General features: G+C 43.0%; 3 protein-coding genes across 6 annotated transcripts in view; all 3 read right to left on the bottom strand.

Annotated features, from left to right (window-relative positions):
- Positions 1-400: 400 nt before the first annotated feature.
- Positions 401-3,161, bottom strand: rpsa (ribosomal protein SA). 2 transcript variants are annotated; one of them, XM_080487672.1, is made up of 8 exons: positions 3,095-3,161; positions 2,307-2,479; positions 1,859-1,977; positions 1,368-1,613; positions 991-1,119; positions 755-914; positions 652-672; positions 401-545 (listed from the first exon to the last, which is right to left on the bottom strand). In XM_080487672.1, exons 2-8 carry the CDS (start codon positions 2,437-2,439, stop codon positions 451-453), a joined length of 903 nt encoding a protein of 300 aa, XP_080343798.1. In that variant the 5' UTR covers positions 2,440-2,479; positions 3,095-3,161; the 3' UTR covers positions 401-450. The 2 variants fall into 2 exon arrangements, with proteins under 2 accessions (XP_080343798.1, XP_080343799.1); XM_080487673.1 differs by having other exon boundaries at positions 401-542; positions 3,095-3,135.
- Positions 3,162-5,302: 2,141 nt separating this feature from the next.
- slc25a38a (solute carrier family 25 member 38a) lies at positions 5,303-11,976 on the bottom strand. 2 transcript variants are annotated; one of them, XM_080488216.1, is made up of 8 exons: positions 11,869-11,976; positions 10,508-10,541; positions 8,840-8,964; positions 8,677-8,761; positions 8,419-8,598; positions 7,421-7,589; positions 7,094-7,254; positions 5,303-6,126 (listed from the first exon to the last, which is right to left on the bottom strand). In XM_080488216.1, the coding sequence occupies exons 2-8, from the start codon at positions 10,520-10,522 to the stop codon at positions 6,004-6,006; spliced, it is 858 nt and encodes a 285-aa protein (XP_080344342.1). In that variant the 5' UTR covers positions 10,523-10,541; positions 11,869-11,976; the 3' UTR covers positions 5,303-6,003. The 2 variants fall into 2 exon arrangements, with proteins under 2 accessions (XP_080344342.1, XP_080344341.1); XM_080488215.1 differs by lacking the exon at positions 11,869-11,976 and having other exon boundaries at positions 10,508-10,588.
- A 2,031-nt stretch (positions 11,977-14,007) lies between these two features.
- LOC308124161 (myosin-9-like) overlaps positions 14,008-16,277 on the bottom strand; it is a 47,460-nt gene continuing 45,190 nt past the window's right edge. For both annotated transcript variants that reach the window (XM_080487018.1, XM_080487017.1), the window contains one exon: positions 14,008-15,964. In XM_080487018.1, the coding sequence (XP_080343144.1) occupies positions 15,856-15,964 (109 nt within the window). In that variant the 3' untranslated portion in view covers positions 14,008-15,855. The remainder of the gene's footprint in view (positions 15,965-16,277) is intronic.

Raw genomic sequence — 16,277 nt, 5'->3', positions numbered from 1 at the left:
ATTTACAAAGTTCTCCATTTCCCTGAGACGACCATTTGATTTATTATTTTCTGGAGGATTTTCTACTTATGGGGCAGAGGGAAGGTTGAATAGTTCCATTTTTAATTTTCTCAGTTTAAACTCAAGTGATATCCCATCCAACAGAGGTAGTTTTGACATTTTGTTACGGCAGTCGACACTTTTCTACTCCTGTTCAGATTTATTTCATAAGATTATTGAACTTTAGAGTGGATTAATTTGTTTGATGCCAAAATTATCCACTAAAATCAGAAAGGGGGAGAATCCAAAATGTTCCATGAATTTCATTTAGCATCACGATGTGATCAGTCTGAAAGACTTCAGTTCAGAGAATATCGACAGACGCATGTTGGTAAAAACAAATTAGAACAGAACAACAAAGTCTGAGTGTAGAAAAACACTTTTATTGTTGCTGTAGCTGAAGGTGAAGGTTTAAGACCAGTCGGCCGCAGCGCCGCCCCAGTCAGAAGCCTGAGCCGTGGGAGCAGTGGACCAGTCCTCGGTGGCGGGCTGAGTGCTCCAGTCTTCTGCAGAAGGAAACAGATCAGTCACAACAGCTCTCGGAATGAATGAATGAATGAATGAATGATTGATTAAAATGTTTGAATATGAAGACACCGGGAAAACGCTCACCTGTCTTGACTGGTGCAGCAGCTGAAACGTGAGATAAGAAGTTTGGTTAGAATAAAGAAGGTGCTGAGCATTAATACAGGCGTCAGGAGAATGCTGGTCTCACCTGCAGGGAACTGCTGGATGGGGACCGACGGCACCGCGACGCCCTCGGACCAGTCGGCCACCTCAGGCTGAGTGAACTCTGCAGCGGGGGCGCTCCATTCAGTCTGGAACTCCTCCTTTCCAACAGCCTTCTCGGCTGCAGCCTGCTCCTCCTTCTCGATCTGCAAACAAACAAACGAGTGGATTAAGAGACGCGTCTCAACGATCTGCTACGACTGCTCATTGAGCTGCTCTCACCTCCTCAGGGTCTCTGTAGAAGTACAGATCAGGCATGACCTCCCACGGGTGCTCCCTGGAGATGGTTCCCCTCATGCGGAGCACCTCCCTGGCCAGCATCCACCACATGAGACCCACAGAGTGGTGACCCTGAAACAGTCACAGACCCGTTAAGAATGGCCTCCGACCAACACCTGCTCGTTCGGACTCGTATAGTTTTGTGGCAGGACCTCTACCGCCCGCGCCCCGAGTGATTCAGAGAGCGGAGGTCAAGGGTCGAGCGCTTTTCTGTAGCACACATCCACACCCCACACTGCAGATAGGATAGTGCCGAGTTCTAGTAGTGTGCAGGACGCAACATCCACCGAGAGGTTCTGCCCTCCGGCAGCCGTTCCCACCTTGTTGTTGCAGGGGATGGAAATGTCCACGTATCTCAGCGGAGAATCAGTGTTGCACAGGGCAATGGTGGGGATGTTGACGTAGGAAGCTTCAGTCAGCGGCTGGTGGTCGGCACGGGGGTCCGTCACAATCAGGAGGCGGGGCTCCCTGAAGGCTGCCTGGATCTGATTGGTGAAGGTACCGGGGGTGAAACGACCGTGGAAGGTGGTGGCGCCGGTGGCAGAGGCGAACTTCAGCACGGCTCTCTGGAGACGGCAGGAAATCAAAGTTAGCCCTCAAATCAGTTCTTTGGGATTATTTGCACCAAGTGCAGCGAGGTGTGGCCCAGGTCACTATCAAACGCCAGTCATGGGACGAGAAGTCCTAATGGTGTTAGCGAAATCCTGGCCTGCTTGCTTTTGCACACTTCCGACGCCAGAACACCGACAACAGTGCCCGGTTTTAATAGTGTGCGCATCATAAAATCTGAGTTTTCTTTTCAGTATTTTACCTGTCCGGTGTTCCTGGAAGAGATGACGCACACATCAGCGGGGTTCTCGATGGCAACAATGGCCCGGGCTGCCAGGAGCAGCTTCTCCCAGGTCTTCTTCAGGTTAATGATGTACACACCTGAGAACGAGGGAGACGGCGATCTATAAATATATCATCAAGAACCTCAGTGGGACACAATAAATGACGCTGCTCAAGCACATCATCTGGATCCACTTCATGGATGTTCAATCAGTTTATCATCTGACAGTGAATAACATCTAATCTTCAAAAATCTATTATGGTAAACTGATAATCTGAGGAATTAACGGTTACTATTATAAAATTTAACACTTATTCAGTGAACATTGTGACTTTATTCCCTCCTGCAAGGCGGTGCACAACACCAAAAATCCCCTGCCAGGCTTTTCTTTCTATCGGTATAAACTACTATAGATGTCTGAACTCACCGTCGCTTTTTCTCTTGTAGACGTACTGATCCATCTGGAAGTCCAAGTTGGTGCCTCCCAGATGGGTTCCTGCCGCCAGGAACTTCAGCACATCCTCCTCCTTCATTTGAAGGACATCCAGACCTCCGGACATCGTGACCACTTTCCCTGGAGTTACGAATTTAGCGGGAGAGCTGAGAAATTCAAAGAAAAGACCCATCAGTCGTCAGGTACTTCCACAAGGTTGGGGCTGATAACGTGCATCTCAAACCCCTAGTTCAAGTGTTCTATGTAGATTTTGGCTAATTTCTGGCCTATACCAATACTAACCTCAAAATCGGTGATCACGCGTTGTGTTGTAATGATTTAAGTTAATCAAAGAGGTTTGTACCATTCATATTTGAGTCAATCTTTAAAATGATGGAACTTTAATGGAAGAAACTACAAACTTCCCGCTTTAGATGCGGCCTTTTCTTAGAGGAAACTGCTTTTAGGAGAGAGCCCACAATTTCATTGTGTTATTACCACGCATTTTTTGATCATTTAAAGTTGTATATGCTTGTAAAAGCTGTTTAATTCCAGTAAGGCGAGTATTTAGTCAGACGTGAACATAGAGACGAGCGCGTGTTAGCAGCTAAGTTAGCTTCACCCGTTAGCATAGTCGAAAGAATGGAGATATGCTTAAATAAAGTCACATCTCAAAGCATTATTACGGCGATTCTGCTTCCTTGTTCCTCTATCTACCATTAAGTAGTGTTTTGGAGGTCGGTATTGTGTTTACTTCGATAATAATTAATGTTTAAACTCACCACGACACAACGCCGTATGGAAATCTGCACACACGGTGGAAAAGAGGGCGCTAGGAGGAAGTGACGTAACTTTTATACCAAAATTCCAGCCCTGTGATTGGTTGGTTTCTCCAGAGGAGGGTGTGTTATACTTACGTGCGCTGACCGGCAGGTGGAGCTGCGCCGCGTGGTGCGGAGACAGCCGGAGGTAACCTCTGTCCGCTCATCCCATATTAAGACAATGGAGATGGAAAGACCATATTAAGAAAACGCTGAGACGCTGACTGCGCGGTGAAGGACTGACCTGTGCTCGAAGCCTGTTTGTTCGAGATAAGGAGTTCCAGGAAAAATAGGGGTTCACAATATGTGCACAATGACACAACAAGGTTGAGAAATTATTTCAATGAATCATGTCTTATGTGCATGAAGTGTAAACCTGTAAAACACATGGTTGCAGCATTCTGGATTAACAGCTGTAGTGAAAGCAGCAGATCATCCTGAAAGTGTATTTTATCCAACAATCAAGGATATAAGTTCTGGTGGAAATCACAAAATCAGAGAAACGTGTGGTTGATTTGTTTTGGAGTTGTTTTGTGGTAAAGGTGGGGGTCAAATCAACAAACACAAGGGTAGAGCACAAATAAATCTATTAGATTTGGACAAAACATGACCTGGATTTGACTTTTATACACAAAAATAATGTCAGCGAGGACAAGGTAACACATTTTATGTCAGAAAAGAAACTAAAAGGAAAGCAGAAACACAGATAAAGCTTGTACCTTCAGTGCACACACGGTTTAACAGCTATTATCCCATATCTGCTGACCCAAACTGGGGTTACAGGAGCAGTGGAGCTGATCTGAGCTGACTGGGTGAGAGCAGGTTACACTACAACACCGTGTGTTTCCAACAACCATTTCATCCAGTTTGACCGATAAGCTGCCAGGTTTTAGTCGTGAAGTCACTTTTTTTGTTGGATTCATTCATAAATGTTGTGAGGAGAGAGCGACACCCGGACATCTCTGTTGGCAAAGCGAGGAGTCAGCTTCAGGAATTGTATGATAATAAAAGTGTATCGTAAAGAAGTTGATACCCTGAAGGGAATCAGTCCAATTATTTGGTGTCGTATCTTTTTGCATGGGATTTGATCTGAATCAGTCACAATAGAACACGTGCATGTGAAGTGAACCGGTCGGTCTAAATGTTCAATATCACTGTGAATGATCTGTCCAGGGATTTTTACTTCAGCCGCCGACAAAGCCAGAATATAAAGAGTTATACAAGAAGTACTTAAGAGAACCTGGTTAATTGAACACGTTCACCTTCTATTGCAATCCCAATGATAGTGGCTCATTTCACCAACTCAGCCTGACTGAGTAAACCATAGTTAACTATGTCATAACTAAATAACTAGAACAATGTGAAGTGGTTGAAAACACACCACACGACAGGAATAAATGGACCATTTACCACTTTTTCCTTGGCACAGTTCCAACAGTTTCAGTGTGAAACGAGCCGCAGTGAAAGTACAATGTGACTTTTTAACAGCATGAATGAAGTGACCTGCTGTACCTCACCCTGACCCTACACTCCGTCTCCTTGCTCTCCATTCAATGTCATGTCACCACTCCTCCCCCACGACTGACTGCTTATCTCCCTCTGTGGCAATACGTCTTTGGCCCTGATGTTCTCTGCTCTGAGGTAATCAGGGCTGCGCTGATAGGTGTTACCCACCAGGACGGCATATTATGAAAAACTAGAATAGAAGCTTTTATTGTAATTTAATACCCCCTTACAGTACAATTAAAAGGCTCTCCTACTCAAATATATTATTCTAATCATGGTACAGTCGAATGTGAAACCACCCTGATCACGTGCAGTATCTTCTGTGTACATCTGGTGATTTGGGGAGTTTTTGCAGGAGCTAAAACATGGAACCTGAGCTGAGGGTGTCGTGTCACAGAGACCCGTCCACACCCGAGTCAGAATTTCAATGTGTCATGAAACAAAGCTGCAGCATGTCGAGGTCAGCCAGGCTTCAGGAGCCGATCGGGAACCGTCGGCTCAATCAGTAATAAAACAGGAAATGCAAGTCGGTCGTCTGGAAAGTGACACGGTTTTGAAGTTACATGGGTCAGTGGGGGGAAGATGCTCTGAAATCCGGACGATAGCTGAAGTTCAGTCATCAGGACACATCTTACTTTATCACACGTCACAAACACAAACACTGAGAGATTCACTTCACAGGATTTTATTTATTCACTTACATTTCAGTAAACGTCTTTATATGAAAAAGGAAAAAAAAAGTCAGATATGCATCACTTTGAGTGTTAGTACCGACCAGAGAGCCAAACAATTACGAGATCTGTAACCATGGTAACCTTTCTGATGTTGTTAATAGACAATAGAGCGACTCACTACACCACCTTATGGTCCAAAGTGGAATTGCACAACTTAACGTCAGTGGGCTTACAAATGTAAATACATAATAAAAAAAAATGAATCACAAAGTACATTTCACACTCTTCATTACTGAATAGTTTTTAAAGTTTTATTAGAAAAAGTCTTAACACAGATTAGCAAAACATCAAAAGGCAAATGAAACAAATGAATGCATATTTCATCTTATCAAAAATATAAATAACAGGTTTTCTTTCAGGTTTCGATCTACTGCTGAGGTTAAAGTGCACGGCGCCACGCTGAGCTCCACCTGCTGTGGCGTCCTCTTTTCTCTCCAACATGAAAAATCGCCGTCCGAACGGCTGAAGTGCAAAAGCGAACCTAACGGCGTGGATTAGAAATATGTTTCCATGGTTACAAGGCACAGGACAGCTCAAACTGTCCCCCCCGTCTCCTGTGACGTCCGGCGTCACCAGTGAAACTCCAGCTCTCACTCTCCTCCCCACAAAGTTTCTGGTCCACGTCCCTCTTCAGGACTTGAGTCCGAGGTTTGACATCATGTGCTCGTACACGGTCCACGCCATGGCCGACATCAAGGTCCTCCTGAGACAGCGAGGGACGGCTCCTCTGAAGAATCCCCGCAGCCCCGACTCCTTCAGGAGGGACAAACACAAACTCCTTCAGTGAATCAAACAATCTTTAGTTTTGAACAATCAAACATTAAAAGAAAGAAAAGAAACGTTTAGATGAATAAAACAAAAAAGAAAAACAAAACAACTAAATCCACTTCATCTACATTTGTATAAACAAAAAATAAAAATGTATTTATTCCCCCTCAAACACTCAGATCTCATCAACTCAATGATTAAAGTTCCATAAATGTCATTTCACACCAGCAGTTGCACAGAGAAATAAATAGATTTACAATAAACTTCAGTACATTTTGATTCAATATTCGACATTTAACAAGCAATCATGACTTATTGTTCCTCTCGGGAGTCAGTCCTTTATTTCTTTAACTGAATTCTATTTGATATTTGTTTTATCTCCGTTCCAGAAACCTTCCAGAGCAGAGAGTAGTACTTTATGAACCTTGATATTCAACTTCCCTCTGAAATCACAGCCCCTCTGTCTCTTCACTCGCTCACTCTTCCTCTGGAGCTCCGGTTGGTTCTTACGACTCGTTCACACGTTAAAAGTTTCAAGTGAAAATGGATTTTGGGGACGTCTGTTCACACGACGGCCTTTTCGCTTTATAAAGAGATTATGTAAAAACACGAGAATAAAACCCACCAGGTTGTTGCATTTCTGTGATGATGAGATATTCTCCTTGACTCTTTATCTCAACTTATAAAAAGTTTTCAGTTCTGCTTGTTTACATCCGAACAGGATAGCGACCTCGTTACGTGTGCCTCAGAAACGTCTTTGCACCAGATTGTCCAAAAACTGATCTACTTATTACTCCGACACTGAGACAGGCGTGATGCCTACTGTTTTGCGTGCGGCGGCTTCCACCGAGAAGCAGAGCAGCGAGTAGAAAGTACAGCCGTCATGTCGCTGCAGGCAATAAAGAGGCCGATCATTAAAAATCCTGTAATCATTAACTGCTGGTGTCGTTACCTGGTGGATGAGTCGGACGGCCTGCAGCGTCCGCAGCTCAGGGTTGACCTGGACGTGTGTTTTGACCACGTCTGCAGGCTGAGTGATGAGCGACGCCAAGACGCCGGCCAGGATCCCGCAGCCGAAGTTCGCCAGCGGCGCCGAGGAGGACGAGCTGATCTCTGGTGGGAACAAACACAGTGAGTGGACCGTCACACACACACACACACACACACACACACACACACACACACACACACACACACACACACACACACACACACACACACACACACACACACACACACACACACACACACACACACACACACACACACACACCCCTACCTTCTGGCAGAGCGGCCTTGGTCTGACTGTAGAACATGACGTAGAGGGCGGAGAAGGGGACGTCTCTGAAGAGCGTGGCCATGAGGCCGGAGAAGAGAGCTCCCGGGCCTTCGGTCCTGCAGACGCTGCGCAGGGCGCCGGCCACGCTGCCGTAGCTGTACCGGCCGCACTGCAGCACAAACAGAGTCACAGTCAGAACCAGCACCTCATGACGGCCGGACGTCAGCAGCTTGTGCTACACATTGCTTCTATAAGACATGAATTAAAACGTAAGTTGCAGCAGTCGGTCGGGATGTGTGTATTCCACATGTTGAAATGGGGATAAATATTCAATATACTGCAGAATTCACTTCTTCTATCGGACTTCTCAGGAGCCACGTCATTAAGAACCTGATCCATTAAAACGACTTCGAAATCAGTTCTGTGTTTAAAAAGGTCCTTTTCAGCATAAAATCGAGGTTTTTAACAGTTTGATTCACTGTGATTGTTGCTGTTAATAAAAAACTACTATTAATTCACAGATTGTATAAAGAAGCATGCTAGTAGCATAATATAATATCATAAACATGGAATGGACTCGAGTACTCCTGCCCCAAAGAATAAAGGATCTGGAGTTTGCGTGTTCTTCCTGATACTCTGGTTTAAAAAACATGAATTTGAGCAGAATTGTTGATTCTAAATTAATATGAATGTGTGTGGGGGACAGTTTTTTGGACATTTCACTTTTTTCCCCAAAAGGTTTCATTAAAATCTGCTTCATGTTGAGATTTTAGTCATTTTCGGTTGTCATCGTTCGGCTTTTGTGAAAATATCAACATTTTCATGACATCCACTGCCCCACAACTAAAAACCCGTAAAGTTTAAATGGACAGGTTTGTCCTCGTCTTTCCCAGCAGGACCACTGAGGACCACATTTGGCTGCACGAGGCTCATGAAACTGAAAGGACTTTGACACGTTTGCTGCATCTTAACATGGAATTTAAATTTCTGCAACGTACTTCAAACCGTGTCTTGATGACGGTGACCGGCAGCATGATGACCCCCGCCACAGTGCGGGCCCCGCCCCCCAGCAGGACGGCGTGCAGCGCCCCCGGGGGGCCGTCAGGGAAGAAGCGCTGCTTCAGGGAGTAGAAGGTGCTGAAGTAGATTCCCACACCGGGGATGGTGCGAGCGAAGGACTGCAGGGCAGAGAGCAGAGCGTCAGGGAGGGAGGCACACCGGACGGGGGGTGTGTGGGGTGGGGGGGGGGTTCTTACCGGGAAAACACCTTTCCACAGGCCGAGCAGCCTCTCCGTTCGCACCACGGTGAGCAACACCGACACCATCCCCACCTGGCTCGACCTGCAGCAGCAAGGGAAGAGTGTGAGCTCCAGCCAAGAGTCAACACACACACACACACACACACACACACACACACACCCCGGCTTGGTGCCGCCCTGCAGGGTCTGCAGGCGGGTCTTCACCAGGTCCAGAGGCTGGAACAGCAGCGTGGAGCAGGTCCCGCTCAGGGAGCCGCACATGAAGGCTGTGAGGACCGGGTGAGCCTGACGGGGGTGAAACAGACGTTCCAGTTAAACATCTGGACTCAAGAGTTCTTATGGACGTCAGGAGGAAACGTGTCTTCAGGGAGAACATGCAAACTCCACACTGAAGAGCTTCAACAGCCCAACCAGGACTCAGACACAAGAGTAATCTGACTACAGGACACCAGCCTCCTCCTCAAACCGCTCAACATCTTCCCCTCCAAAAGTTTAGAAAACACATTTATGATTCTTTTGCTCCGTTTCAGCGTCATTACAGGAGAAGAGAAGAAAATCTGATTGTAAAACAATCAAATGATACGACAGGAAGCCGTCAGAGAGGAGGCCGTGTTCGATGAACATGAAGTTAATCCTGAGCAGATTAAATATTAGCTTCTCAGCTCGATTTAATTTGAATTATAACGTCACCTTCTGCCTAATTTTTTAAAAATATATTTGTCATATCAGTAACATTTAAGTATGTTTATGGAAAACTAAAATGTACAAGACCGATGTGCCCCTTGGTGACCCTCTGACTGGATCATCCTGTTTGTCCAAAGAAATCCATTCTGGTTCTTCACCTTTTGTTTCAAACGGTTTCAGCTGCTGAGACGGATCATCAGGATGTTTGGAAGGAAAACAACCCGTTAAAAGTTTGAACTTCTCATAATCTGCATCAAATGTCACAAACATTTCTCTCTAACTTGGATCTATTCACTGATATTTAAATCAATAAATGACACACTTTGACTTCTAGATTCGACGCTCCAGTCGCCCTTCACCGAGCTTTTCCCCCCTAAAGCCTCTAAATTTACCTCTGGACTCGTCAGTTTTCAGGTCATAAGAAACCAGATTGAAGAAGTTAATCAGTTTCTTAAGATTGTCCTCAGCCAGTAAACCCGGTTTGTTGCATAAGGTTTGATAACACTGATGAACACATTGATTAAATTCAATCTAAAGGAGCCGGCAGGCGACAGGCACAGTAGCTGATTACCCAATGCAGAGAGAGAGCAGTTTAAACTCATTTTATTACCAGAAAGAGGCATAAAATGACAAAAAGAGGAGGCAAAACCACCGCAAAGACTCACAAACAATGAAAATAACAGTAAAGGAGACACTAAACTGTCCTAAAGAAACATTTTAAAATATTCTGGAATGGGACGAAAAACCTACAATGATCAAAACAAGCAGACCAACGACCACAAAGACATAAAACAACAACAAAAAGACACAATGAGGCTTCGAATGACGAAACAAGCACAACAGGAAAATGTTAAGAACTTGACTTGAGATGAAGATCTCAAAACTATGACAGGATGTCAGAAACCCCAAGAAACAGAAATGACCAAAAACAGATGCAACCCCCCCCCCAGAAAAACATGCAATAAAAGGAAACAAGTTACTGCTATAAGGACTTTAAAAATGACCAGTGTGACACAGAATCATGTAAAAAGACAAAAGATCACAGACTAGGTTCATACAAAAGTAAGAAAACTGCTATAAATACGTGGAAAAATAAAGTAAAACTAATGAACACTTGCAAAGAGAAAGAGGCAGAGAAACTCACCAGTGACAGCTCCATAGCTCTTCACTCGCTTCACCTGGACAGAGAAACACAGCAGATGAACACACACACACACACACACACACACACACACACACACACACACTTTAAATACACACTGATCACATGACCAGCACCACGCTCCTTATTTGACACAACCGACACACACACCGTTACTGATTAACCAGCCGGAGAATCAGGAGGTCCTGTTCACAAGACTGATGCTGAGTGTGTGTGTGTGTGTGTGTGTGTGTGTGTGTGTGTGTGTGTGTGTGTGTGTGTGTGTGTGTGTGTGTGTGTGTGTGTGTAGATGTTATATATTCAAAATTATTAAATTTACTAACCCTAACCCGTTTCTTTTGGCTCCAAATAATAAAAGTGAGAAGTGAAACAATATCTAAGTCCAATTACATCAAAATGAACAAAAAAAAAAACATGAAAGTTTCCTAATAGAGAGATTATGAAATGACAAAAAAACTAAACATAAATAGATGAAGAAATACTCAAAGACAAAAGAAAGTGGTGCAAAACAAAAAAAAGAAATTCATGAATTCACCACAAAATGACAAAACGTGACAAAGAAAGACCAGAAAGAGACGCAAAATTATAAGAATTAACACAAAGAGACATCAAATGACGACAAAAAACAAAAAAACTAAATAGAAGTATAACAAACACATCAAAAATACAGAAAGAATACACAAAAAGCCCAAAAGGACAAAAATAGACAAACGTATCACAAAGAGACATAAAATAAAAAATATTTAAACATGGAGCATCAAATCAAATCACAATAAGATGAAAAACAACTATTTTAGACTCAGAGATCAACATGAGATGTAAAAGTAGTAAAACAACTGAGCCAAGTCATAAAAACTACAGAAAAAACTCAAAATGACTAAACAAACATGCAGAGAAAGAAAGCCACATAAAACCAGCAGAAATACTTCAATAATTAAGAAAAATCCTCTAAAAATGAGATGAAAATATTTTAATTCAGACAAAGAAACAAAAACGACTAAAATCAGAACAAAACTATTAGATAATATAAATATTTACTAAAAATATTTACTAAAAAAGAACTACAACATAACACAACCCCTCATAAACATGGGGGGGAAAATAGAAAAAACTGACAACAAAATAAATAAATAAACCATAGAAAACACATTTAAAACAGAAAAAATATCACTAAACTAGTAAAACTAGTAAAACTAGTAAAACTGATGAGAACTTAAGTGAAACACGATGACCTCAAAATGTCAAAGAAAATCAGAAAATAACCAGAAAGACTCACCAGAAAGAAGTTTACTGATAGAAATATAAGATTTAAAGAAAAGACACAAATTCTCACTAAAACGAACCTGAAAAAAAACGAACTTTATCCGCTTTTCCTTTGACCAGCCGGTTCCGGTTTCAAGCTCAGGCCCCGCCCTCTCAAGACCTCCTGCCTTCTGATTGGCTGAGCAGCACTATGACGCGAAAACACGATAGACACAAAATTTATGGAAAAAACAAACAAACAAACACAAAAAAGACAAACTACAACAATGTCAAAGTGATTTATTTTGTGTTTATCGTTATTTAGATGAACTTTCACCCTTGAAACGCAGCTGGAAGTCAGACCATTCCTCTTTATAACAACCGAAATAAACAACTACACTGAACAAAATAAAGTACGGTGGTTTGAACATATTTATTTAGTCTGAAAAAGGTCTTTAGTTCAAATGAGAAAATCTAAAATTACATTTATTTAGTCATTAATGCCTATTTATTGCCTCCAGACGTGGATGGAGGGAGGGAGGGAGGGATGGAGGGATGGAGGGATGGATGGATGATGTACTAACAAATAGGGAAAATTAAAAAGCAATTTCCCCAAGAGAATCGATAAATACTTACACTTACACCTTTTGACAAGGAAACAGATGAAAATACTAACAACCGACTGAAGAAATAAGAAATGAGGACAAACTACCACAGAGTCCCGCAAAGACAGAAACAGGCTGCAACCCCACTTCAATGTTCCGCATCTTGTATAAAACGTTCATCTGAATCGTAATAAAGTATTTCTCAGCCCTCTGATCGTTGATCTGAGTGTTTAAACCGGTTCTGACCTGCTTCTGCTTTCCTCTCAGACCCTCAGCGCTCCCTGCTGGCCATGTCGCGCTACTACATAAACAACACGTTACGTCTGTTCACCTCAAACTCTAACGTATGTCAGCTGAACCAGAGCCGCAGAAAACAGCTTAACCAGTGGGATCTTATTAAAGTTTGAATATTCGATGATGAAAAACCATCATATAAGTATTCAAGTACTTTGTTAGTCGTTCCTCATCTCATGTTTCACATGTTTTCACCAGTGAGCGGTGATTTATAGTTAAATGTCTTGAAAAGATCAGATCTAACCCTTCATGGCGGTTGATCTTTAACAATCTGACTCTTCTTTCTCGAGTCAGTTTTTCAATCTAAATCTTCCTATCCAGTCTGGAACTGATGCTGCTGTTATATGATAGATGAAGTTCCCTCTGGGACTAATGAGGTATTTCTATTGTCCTCTGTACTTTAAGCCTTACCACATATTTTGAAGACCGTTGTTCAAGCAGAAAACACATTTATTCCTGAAAATGTGAATTTTAATAGCAGAAAACGTAGAAAGACAGTGCAGGTTTCTTTTCTTTTCAGTTATTCCAAATATATTAATGACATAACAGCACTGGTACTCATGTTTCTTCATGATAAAAATGTTTTAAAACTTAATTTGTCTCTTCGGTTGAAGAATTTCTTCGTCTTGTTGATGAAAGACGAATGAATGAAACCATTTATTGGATGCAAAGAGATTTATTTAGAGACGAGGACAGAGGTTTCACATGGTCACACCCACAAGAGAAGGAATCTATTACATTTCCATCCTTTTTGATGGTACGATCAACACTACCTTTGCCCCCCTTACAGTCGATTAATAGTATTTCAAAACTTCTCTGGTCACCTGAGAACAAACAATGAGAAATAAAATCATGTCCAAGATGGCCGCCTTTGCATCTTCTGTGCTTCACACCACCAACTGCCGAGAACCAAAGTCCAAACATCAGCGCCCCAGTTCGGCCAATCAGGGAGGAGTAACAGACCCGGTCCTCTTTACCTGGTGTGCTCAAGAAAAAGCCCCTCTCTTCTGATTGGCTGTGAGATTCATCGATCTCAGATAAGCCCCGCCTTTTCACAGGTAGATTAGAGAGCAGCAATGTGTGATTAGTAGTTGAAGGAAACAGAATCTGACTTGTGGGGAAAAAAAACTTCACATCGATTCAGGAGCACAAATTAAGTTTTTCACCAAATTTACTGAAACATCAGTTTTGTGAGACGCGTCGCGTTTCAACGGGGTCAGACTCCCGACTTCAGGAACACGTTCTGGGTTTTATTTTGTCCCGTTATTTACTAATAAAACCCAAATAAAGACAATCTGGAGGAACTTGAAGGTGAAAATAAAGCAGCCGACCCGGAGCGCGGCAGTTTAGAAAGCATCTTTATTTGCAATAATACCAACATTTCACAAAACGATTTCCATTGCAGAGGCGCGGAGGACAGATAAACATTACAAAGGAAATGATGCCGTTTTCGCTCTGGACTTTATTTTTATTTGTTGATTTCTTTTGTCTATTTAAGTGTGAAAATAAAGAACAAAAGGGTTTCGATCCTTGTTGAATTGCGAGTCGTTATTCTCAAGTAACAACACATTCCTCTCACTTTCCAGCAGTGTGAGCCAAAAGCCAACCGGGGAACAGCCTGCGACCGGACCGGACCGAACCGAACCGACCGGACCGGACCTGCATTTGGTTCATGATATAACAGGGTGAGCTGCGCCGCCGCCGGCTGTGCCTCGAGAAAACAGTGTGAGCTGTGAGGAAAACAGAACCTCCACCGCCGCCAAACGTCACCAAGAACAGACGGAGATAAACCAAGAACCCCGCCCACGTTAAGGCTTCAGAGTGTGTGTGTGTGTGTGTGTGTGTGTGTGTGTGTGTGTGTGTGTGTGTATGTGTGTGTGTGTGTGTTGCTTCGTCCACATTTCAATCAAACACACCGATACAGTGGTTCCCATCCTGAAGTTCATAAAACTGCCACAGCAGAAAATGTAAGTTTTGTGAAAACAGAATGATTTAACTGTTTTTATTTAATTACTTTGAATCATTTCCGGTTCTAAACAGCGACGTGGAACTTTTATATTTTATTTTTAGCTTGTACGATACGTTTGAGAAGTTTCACCAGGTGTCGTAAAGGAATCGTCCCGTTTTGTAGTCTGATGATAAAAGCAGTTTGTTCTACGACGTTAAAACTCAGAACGTGAAATCATCTGGAATGTTAGAAAAACCGATGTTTTGGTTTTTAAATGTCACGATGCAAAGTGTCGTTATATCATCAAGTTACATATGGAAGCTTTGTGCTTTAATCCAATTATCTACTCACTTCTCACATGTTTCACACTTCCAGTGAGGATGTTAGAAATGTTGAGAAATTCCACATGAAGAGGTGATTAAGTTCAAGAATATAACGGATTGTAAAAGTTACGTGACAAAATGAAAGTAAAAAAACAAAACATGGAAAAATTCATTTCATTTGTTTCTGCAGTGGCGGGAAAACTGCTCAAGTGTGTTTCCTGTATGCTGACGTGTGTGTGTGTGTGTGTGTGTGTGTGTGTGTGTGTGTGTGTGTGTGTGTGTGTGTGTGTGTGTGTGTGTGTGTGTGTGTGTGTGTGTGTGTGTGTGTGTGTGAGCATGAAAGCGAAGTCAGGAGTGCTAACTGCAGCTAAGTGGCTACGATACATGTCAGCTTTATAAACTGAGGCGAGCAGAATAAACACGAAGCACTTCCTTTCTTAACCATTAGAAAAACGTCTGCAGCATAAAATACAATTATATAGGTGGAGAGTTTACTTTGGTCCCCTTCCAGTAATCCGTCTTCATTTATGTCACAACTTCTTTTCTCTCGTCTTTTCTTTTTCCTCAATTAGAAAAATAAATCAGGACAATCACGAGTTGGAATGATTCCCTATAAAAATATCCTTTTCTTCGGAACTTTTCCCAGAGAAACACGAGCAAAAGAACTAATTTAGCCCAAAAAGTGTGTGTGTGTGTGTGTGTGTGTGTGTGTGTGTGTGTGTGTGTGTGTGTGTGTGTGTGTGTGTGTGTGGATTGTCCCCAGTTTACTGGCTTCTGTTGATTCATAATGCATAGATTGTCGGTGTTTTGATGTGTGTGTGATTCTGTCGATGAGGCGTTACAGTAATGTGTGTGTGTGTGTGTGTGTGTGTGTGTGTGTGTGTGTGTGTGTGTGTGTGTGTGTGTGGGGACTGCTCTTCACTCGGGTTTGGGCGCCTCGGGGGTCTCTGGTTTGGGCTCGGCCTCCTCGTCGCTCTCGGGGCCGGTGCGGGTGATGATGCGGCGCATGGTGAAGGGAACGTCGCGCCTGCAGGAAGACCAACAAACAAAGTTCAGCAGCTTGTCGTCTCTTCGCTTCCTCTCCGCCCACCACGGGTCGCTCGCCCCGTCCCAACTATTCTGGAACATGTGGGCGGTGTCAACGTTAAAATTAAAGCCTGAAGCGGTTTAAACACAAATACCGTAATTCCCAAACTATAAGCGATTTCTTCTCCTCACACTTTGAACCCATGGGTGATGCCTTCAGGTGCATCACGTAAATCAGAACCTTTTCTTTTGAAATTTGGTGGGTGCGCCTTATATTCAGCTCAATAGTCTGAAAACTACGGTAGTTGATCCTA

The sequence above is a fragment of the Lipophrys pholis genome, assembly GCF_963383615.2.
Source record: "Lipophrys pholis genome assembly, chromosome: 19".
NCBI classification, from domain to species: domain Eukaryota; kingdom Metazoa; phylum Chordata; class Actinopteri; order Blenniiformes; family Blenniidae; genus Lipophrys; species Lipophrys pholis.
The sequence above is the reverse complement of the archived record's forward strand: the minus strand, read 5'-3'. Positions and strand labels throughout refer to the sequence as shown.

Coding starts and splice junctions, on each gene's coding strand:
- rpsa (XM_080487672.1), bottom strand. CDS start 2,439: ATGTCCGGAGGTCTGGATGTCCTTCAAATGAAGGAGGAGGATGTGCTG. Junction 915..990: donor TCTACAGAGACCCTGAGGAG/GTGAGAGCAGCT, acceptor GTTTGTTTGCAG/ATCGAGAAGGAGGAGCAGGC. Junction 546..651: donor TGCTGCACCAGTCAAGACAG/GTGAGCGTTTTC, acceptor TTCCTTCTGCAG/AAGACTGGAGCACTCAGCCC.
- slc25a38a (XM_080488216.1), bottom strand. Junction 8,599..8,676: donor TGTGGAAAGGTGTTTTCCCG/GTAAGAACCCCC, acceptor TCTGCCCTGCAG/TCCTTCGCTCGCACCATCCC. Junction 7,255..7,420: donor CAAGGCCGCTCTGCCAGAAG/GTAGGGGTGTGT, acceptor TGTTCCCACCAG/AGATCAGCTCGTCCTCCTCG.